The sequence below is a fragment of the Malurus melanocephalus genome, unplaced genomic scaffold, assembly GCF_030028575.1.
Source record: "Malurus melanocephalus ecotype Western Australia unplaced genomic scaffold, MMel_1.1 scaffold_1107, whole genome shotgun sequence".
In the NCBI taxonomy this organism is placed as follows: domain Eukaryota; kingdom Metazoa; phylum Chordata; class Aves; order Passeriformes; family Maluridae; genus Malurus; species Malurus melanocephalus.
In genome coordinates, this window is record NW_026624339.1 from 4065 (window position 1) to 12321 (window position 8257).

General features: G+C 48.9%; 1 protein-coding gene across 1 annotated transcript; it reads right to left on the reverse strand.

The window, feature by feature from the left end:
• Positions 1–6026: 6026 nt before the first annotated feature.
• Positions 6027–7463, reverse strand: LOC130586247 (gallinacin-2-like). The gene is made up of 3 exons (XM_057386997.1): positions 7406–7463; positions 6991–7111; positions 6027–6173 (listed from the first exon to the last, which is right to left on the reverse strand). The coding sequence occupies exons 1-3, from the start codon at positions 7461–7463 to the stop codon at positions 6122–6124; spliced, it is 231 nt and encodes a 76-aa protein (XP_057242980.1). The 3' UTR covers positions 6027–6121.
• Between the last annotated feature and the right edge of the window lie 794 nt (positions 7464–8257).

The following is an 8257-nucleotide window of genomic DNA, read 5'->3' on the forward strand; positions in this document are numbered from 1 at the left end:
TTGGCTCAGGAAAGTCTTCCCAGCTCAGCTTGGGAGTCTCTATCCCTAATCCCAGAGCATTCTCAGGATTCCCAGCAAGGACATTCCCCACCCCTGGACAGCACCAAGCCAGAAAGGAGCAAGAGGGCAGGGAAGTGTCCTGGTGGCCTGGAAGTGACTCCCCAGTCACCTACCTGATGGAGGAGATGGTTCAAATTACACCAAGGCAGCAAAGGGCTGTAACAAACCAAGCTGGAATCACTTGCACCCAGAAGCATTTGGTTTGGGAAGTGTCCCTGTGCCCAGAACATGCTGGTTTTGCGCAGTTTCCGGGGTGGGACCGGCGCCAATTGCTGCTGGCACAAGTGCCCTGAGCCAAGCTGAGAGTGCCCCACGAGTGTGGGGGTGCTGGGGCTGGGGCTGAGGGGCCTCCTGGGACTGTTGCAATTGTCACCGTCGTCCCCACGCAACACCTCTTGTGACACCCATGGCAAATGGCACCGGGCTGTGGAAACCTTTAGGATGGGGGACAGAAACTGCTGGGTGCAGAAATCAGTTCCTGCAGCCCAGTGCTGGAGGAACACAGTCCTTTCTTCACAGTCTTGCACAAAATTTTTGGACCATTTGGGTTGGAAGGGACCTCAAAGATGTTCTCATTCCACCCGCCTGCCATGAGCAGAGACACCTTCCACTATCCCAGGTTTCTCCAAGCCCTGTCCAACCCAGCCTTGCACACTTCCAGGGATCCAGGGGCAGCCACAGCTTCTCTGGGCACCCTGTGCCAGGGCCTCACCACTCTCACCGGGAAGAATTTTTTCCCAATATCTAATTTGAGGTCTTTTGTGATGCCATTCCCTCTTCTCCAGTCCTTTGTCTTTTCTCTGAATAACCAGCTGGTGTACAATGTGTAAAAACTCATAGAATATGGAAAACAACTTTGGGCATTGCGAAAACATTTTATTAGATAAGGTGTCTGTGCTGAGATGATGTGTCAGGGTGATAAGCAGTATTGTCTTTTGAGGTTCTTCTGACAAATTGAGAGCAATACCAAGAAAGATGATTCTGTCTGTAAACACATGAATCAACAAAGCTGCATCTACTTCTAAAGGCATAAAAGGTGATCAAGTACAAGATGATGCAGTCATTGCTTGTGAATCCAAGATGTTTCATGCCACCTATGGCACTGGGAGAAGCCATTGCCAAGCAGGAGGGGTCTGTGCCATGTGCCCAATTTGGCAGCTGCCTCTCCAGATGCTTGGCAGAGCAATCTGGTGCCCCCAACCTGCAGGGGCTGAGCTGCTGGGATTTGGCACTGGAACCTCTTGGCCTTTCATCCTTGCACAACCCTGAGATGTGAAATCACGGTGACAAGGTGACAGTCATAAAAAAGATGGGAGATGGATTCTGCATGCTCAATAGAAGCAGAGGGACCACCTGCCCACATTACTGATGGTGGGTTTACTGGGATTGTTTCTTGAGAGGACTCAAAAATAGTTCCCTTCCATACCAGAACAGCAGGCTGGTGCTTGTTTCCAGTGAGCAGGGCCTGTGTTTCTGTGTCCCTGGATGTGTCCAGCAAACCACAGCAGTGCAGGGTTCTTACACAAGGCAGTATGACACAAGACCCTGGGTTGGGAATCATTCTCAGAGGTGCCAGAAGAGAAAACTGAAACCTCCTCTTCCCTGTTGTGGTGGGAGAAGGAGGAAAGGGAATTTTTGGGATAATGGTAACTCCAGCCTGTCCTCTGAACTCTCATCCTGATGCTGCAGGGAGCAGCAGGTAAGGGAATAATGAATTGAATGCATGGAAAAATGGAGGATTTAAGTGATGCTGCAGTGGAGCTGCCCAGTGGTACTGAGTGYTCTGTACAGACATAATGCAGATGAAAGGAGATAAAGAAAACCTTTGGGTACAGGTATTTATTTAATCCCTATCAAACTCATGAATCTCATGTGAGTTTTCCTGGTGGCAGTGTCATCCTCCATGGCATCCCCACATCACATCTGTTTAAGGAATGGCTCCTACTGCAGGTTCAGCTGGGACTGAAGCAGAGACCTTGTAACAAAGCTCTGGCACTTTTAGGGATGAGGTTTTACCATTATCCCCATGGTTCCTAACTCATGTCTTTATGGCATGGGGGTAGGGTCCTGAGGAAAAAAAATGATACCTGGGCCTGTAAAAGCCAGGACAATGTTCCTGCTCCCAATAAAGGAGCACCTGCAGGGCAGCTCCAGCCCAGGCACCCCAAAGAGCCTGGCCCTGCAGGCACTGACAGGCTCAGCGTCCCCAAAGCACAGCCAGGCAGGAGCATCCCCAGGGACACACACGCTGCTCACCCCCAGCACCATCCCCAGGGCCTTGTGCTGCCACCAAGGCAGTGCCACCCCCAGGGCCAGYAGGCACAGCAGCCCTGCAGCAGCAGGACACGCACACACGGCCCAGCCCTGCAATGCCCAAGTGCTCGTCTTTATTGAAACCGGGAAAAGCAGCCCCTGCCCCAAAGACAGCGGGGCTGGCACCAGAGGGCTCCAGCCCAGCAGCAGCCAGCAGGAGCAGCTGCCACTGCTGCTGTCAGCCCAGCTGGGCAGGGCAGAGGCAGGGAAAGGAGGGGACATCAGGAGATGGGTCCAGGAGCCAGAAGCGAACAGGATGTCCTGCCTGGGAATTTCATGGTTTCAACCCCAGATTCTGCAGAAAGAAAGAAAACAAACACATCACCGGCTGTAACTTCTCCTGCCACTCTGTCCCTCTCCCCTGCAATGCCCAGTGTGTGGTGCAGCAGACTCAGGCTCAGGGCAGGTGAGGTTCATTCCTCAGTGCAGACAGGTTGGCCCTGGGGTATCTGAGTGGGGACAGCCCTGGCTCCAAGGCTGTGCAGATGCAGGAAAACCTGGATCATGTCCTCGGTGCTGCCCAAGGAGAGGGAATGTTTCCCTCTTTGGTGGCCTGGGCGATTCCTGTGCAGAGCCTGAATGAGCCCCCTGGGACTGGAGGGGAGTGGGGATGCCCTGGCTGTTCTGGATTTCCTGCAGCCCCACTCAGGGCAGCTCCAAGCATCTTCTCTCCCCTCCCCTTGGCTCTGCATTGGAGCAGAAAGGGCACTGAGCCATTTGCTACTCAGGGGCTCTTAAATACCGTCTGGAATGATAAGAGCAGCTTTTGTAATTCCCAAACTTACTTTTTGCAGCAAAATTGAAATGTGGAACATTTTCCCGCGACGACATAGGGAAAATTGCAATTAAAAAGTGAGCAGTACCCTTTTTGTTTCTGGCATTGTTTCTTGTTTGTTGGACTCAGGGTGGACCCTGCAAAGTGAAAGAGGTCGAAGTGAGTATGGAAGGACTATAAAAAATGTATCTGGCTGCAGAGGAGCTGTTGCTGGTTCTGAGTCCCAGCCTCCTATAGGAACTGAGCCCCGAACCCAACATCTTTGCCTCTCCAGTCAGAGTTCATTTTTCCTACAGCGCTGTGTGCATGGGGGAAAGACACAGGGAAAGAGCAGCATGAGCTACAGGAGTTGCTGTGCTGGATCSTCAGCTGCCCACTCCTTGCTCAGAGCAAATCCCTCCCAGATATTATAAACACCTGAGAAATTTGGTCTCTTCCCAGGTGCTGGAAAACCCCAGTGATGGGGGTTCACACCTCAGCCATGTCCCCCCTGTCCCTCTCACCTGCAGCAGTGTGGGCCAGCAGCAGGAGCAAGGGGAAGAGCAGGTAGAGGATCCTCATGGCTGATGCCTGTCCTGGGTCTTCACRGGGCTGCAGAGGGAACACACCAAGAACCAAAGCAGGGWCAAGGATTTGGAGAAATCYTYRTGYYTGGAGATGCCAAGSTAAATGGWCTTYTATCCAAYGCTCTCCATCACCTCAGAGAKTCCAAAGYTGRCTGCCCAAACACCCTGCACCATCCCCTGTGCTTCCATTGGCTCAGGAAAGTCTTCCCAGCTCAGCTTGGGAGTCTCTATCCATAATTCCAGAGCATTCTCAGGATTCCCGGCAAGGACATTCCCCACCCCTGGACAGCACCAAGCCAGGAAGGAGCAAGAGGGCAGGGAAGTGTCCTGGTGGCCTGGAAATGACTCTCCAGTGACCTACCTGATGGAGGTGATGGTTCAAATTACACCAAGGCAGCAAAGGGCTGTAACAAACCAAGCTGGAATCACTTGCACCCAGAAGCGTTTGGTTTGGGAAGTGTCCCTGTGCCCAGAACATGCTGGTTTTGCGCAGTTTCCGGGGTGGGACCAGCACCAATTGCTGCTGGCACAAGTGCCCTGAGCCAAGCTGAGAGTGCCCCACGAGTGTGGGGGTGCTGGGGCTGGGGCTGAGGGGCCTCCTGGGGCTGTTGCAATTGTCACCGTTATCCCCATGCAACACCTCTTGTGACACCTGCGGCACAACGGCACCGGGCTGTGGAAACCTTTGGGAGGGGGACAGAAAGTGCTGGGTGCAGAAATCAGTTCCTGCAGCCCAGTCCTGGGGGAGCACAGTCCTTTCTTCACAGTCTTGCACAAACATCCTGGACAATTTAGGATGGAACTGAAAATTTTCTCATTCCACTCCCTGACATGAGCAGAGACACCTTCCACTATCCCAGGTTTCTCCAAACCCTGTCCATCCTGGCCTTGGGCACTTCCAGGGATCCAGGGACAGCCACAGCTTCTCTGGGCATCCTGCACCAGGGCCTCACCACCCTCACAGGGAACAATTYCTTCCCAATATCCCATCTAACCCAGTTCTTTATGAGTTTAAAGCCATTCTCCTTTGTCCTATTGCTCCAGGCAATTGTCCAAAGTTCCCCTCCAACTATTTCAGATTTATTTGAGGCACTGGAAGGGGCTCTTAGGACTCCCTGGAGCCTTCTCTTCTCCAGCATGGACACCCCCAGATAACTCTATATCTGTGCTATGTCTTTTGGTGTGTCTGTGCTATATCTTGGTGTTTACCAGTCTGCTTTTTTGAGTTAGGCAGAAAATGAAAACCTCTTTTGAGCTTTCTGCTCCAGAGCTCCATCACTGGGCAGAGTTTTTCTGCCAAGCCATCACCCTGAGAGAAATCTGAAACATTTCTTTAATCATGTGGTGTGTTCTAGAGAACTGAAGTTCATCATAGAGGCATCTTCATAGGAAGTGAGAGGTGGATGAAGTTACTCAGTTAGACAGGATGGAAGGAAATGCCAATAAACACCAGCCTGGCATCTGCCAAGTGCCTCATACCCAGCTGGGAATTAGGAATTGGCCAGGGCAGCCTCCTTGGAAAGAGAAATCTTTAACAGCCCAAGCAGAGCCACTCATTATGAACACTCATGTTCATGGATCCCCTTCATGGGGGCGTTTTACAGAGAGGGTGAGGTCAGCCTTATGGAGGGAAGCCTTTCTAACCCCAATCTGTGTCCAKCTGGGTGGAGAGGAGAAGGCCCCCAGTTCCCACCCTGCAGGGGTACCCAGATCACCCATCTGCCCCATGGCACCCCTTTGTATGTCACTGTGAAGGCACCTTGAAGCCCCTCTGGGAGATCTGATTTCCTCTAAGGTCCACTAACGTGTCCTTGAGATGTTCCATGGGTTCATCCCAAATTCTCATGAGGGCAAGGGAGCCTCTCCCTGCTGTGGGGTGGGGTGTGGGTACATCTCCCAGCAGGGTCTCTGGCAAGGAGGGCTACAGTGGTACCATGGCCTCCAGATGGGGAATCAGGGGTTTTAACCACTCCTGTTTTCCCAAGAAAAGAGTTCTGCACAGCAAGAAAGAAAGGATCTTGGCATCTGAACACATTCCCATGAAGCCAGCCTTTCTCTCAGCACTGCAGGGTGAGGTCTATGTAGCCCTGGAATGTTTTTCTGTATGTTTTTCAGGAAAAGTCAAATTTAGGAACATTTGATACCGTAAATTGTTGCCCTTTGGGGTTTGTGTCTCAAACTCCAGGCGGGATCATGACCCAAATTTCAGTGCATGTTTCAGTGACCAATGCTAAGCAACAACAATTTATTTAGAAGGAGRGAGAGTGATGCAGAACACATTTGGATTTACTCCACACCATAAAGCCTTTTGCATTGGGAATGAAAGGTGTGTGCAGCTTTGCAGCAGGATCCAGTGGGTTTAGGAGTAAGGAGATTCCAAGCAAATTTGTAGGTTTAGAAGAAATTTTCATTGCTCTTCAATGAATGGTTCATCAACTTCATTTCCTACATTCCATGGCCTGCACAAAGGAAAAAAATAAATTCAGATTTCCTTTCTGCGTACATTCCCTCCCTATTTATTCTCAGTCCCTGCATATTTTGCATATTTTCCCCCTGAATTGCGCTGTGCATTTATACTTGTGAGGAAGGAGATTGTTTCCCTACTGTTTCWGGAAAAGCAGGGAATTAAACTGATATTCCTAGATTTTGGGATGAAAACATTCATTCCTGAGGGAAAATAGAAGGCTGATATGATTATTCGTATGATAATTTAATTTTACAGCACTGTGGCCTTTTTGGCACTCATTTGGTGGCATTCAGGAGCCTCTGGTCATCAACTCAGCACAGCAGCTCAGTTCCACAAATGCCAAACCATGATATTTTGCTCTGGCACTGGAGCTGTAAAGAGATAAAAGAGAGCTGAGACAGCACAAGGCTGACATCTCTGTGGCATTTTATCGCTCTCACTGGAGCAGATCTTGGTGCTCCATCAGGAGAAAGAGCACTGTGGAGCTAAATTTACTTGAATTCTAAGAATCACAGAATCCCACAATATCTTGTGTTGGAAAAAACTCACAAGGGTCATCGAGTCCAGCTCCTGGCCCTGCACAGGAGAACCCCCAAACCCCCCACCCCTGTGCCTGACAGCATTGTTCAAACACCTCTTGGACAACGTGTAATGCTTGAGTCAACTCAGAACCTTCACTGTCCTCATGGCATAGTAGCTTTTTTTTCCCTTATATCTAATTTAAACACTCAGTAACACCTTGGGATTTAGGATACAGGCAAAATATCGAATATTTCTCTGCTCATCCTGCAGATGAATGCCAAACTCACTCTTTGCAGCAGGAGCGGAACCCAAAGCAACTTCCAACTTTCACCAGGTGGAAGGGGCATCCTCCAAAGTAACAGCTCCCTCGTTTGCAGAAAAGCATTTCCCTCCTGGGCAAAGACAAACCTGCAACAAGGGCAAAATATTTCCTTCCCCCTTGCTCTGCAGGGCAGGGAATTGCAGTCAAAGGGTTTTCTGTTTGTTGAGCTGCCTTTTGGGGCAGCAACATCYCATCTTGGCTGTTTTGAAAGCCTCTGTGGGAAGTGAGGTTACAAAGCAGATCCAGCAAAGTGCTGGGCTGATTGATTAATTAATTCCTGACTGGATTGTAGCACTTTTAAACAGAAGTGGTTAAAATGTGCTGGGAATTTTACTTCAGGTGCACAAAAGTCCCGTTTTAACATCTTTTTCCCATCTTACCTGGAGAAACCTGGAGAGCCAAGAAGAGGAGAGAAAAGAGCAGGTAAAGGATCTTCATGGCTGTGGATTGGCTCTGGCACTGTAGGGAAAAGTACAGGAAAGATGTAAGACAGACAGTCCCTGGGATCTGCAGGCTTCTGAACTATGCTAACACTGCATTAATAAAAATGGCATTTATATTAATTTTRTCTTCAAGCTTTCAAAAATAATCAGTAAAAAAGTAAAATTTTCCCATAGGAAATCGTGACTGTTGTGTGGGGCAAGATGTTTTCAGGACGTGAGATCATTAGGTTACTTTAAGAGTTTGGCTGCTCAGATTTCTTTTACATTTTGYAAATAATCCTGAGMCAGAACAGAATYRTGGAATSACTCTGGAATGGTTYGGGTTGGAAAGAACCTTGAAGCTCATCTCTTTCCAAATCTCTGCCGTGGGCAAGGATACATTCCACTGGAGCAGGYTGTTCAAAGTCTCACCCAACCTGGTCTTGAATACTTCCATAACTTTATTTTTAGCGAAATGATTTTATCTAGGAAATGCACAGCATTAAGCAAAATGAGGTGATATTGCAGTCAAAATTACAAACGTTAGCAAAAGAATAGTTCATTTTGCAATGTTAAAATTTATCAAGAAATAACAACTGAAATCAACTTGCTCAAACCCTTCAGTCTTGGTTTACAGGCAGCAATTCTAGAATGGAAATGCATCATCAAATCAGTTCCCACATGAATAGAAAATTTGAAAAAGCAAACATATGATACCTTCATTGGAAGAATTTAAACTAATATTAGGATTAGCTTTATAGGATAGGATCGTTTTATAGGATAAAATAGCCTGGAAGGGAGATTTTAGAT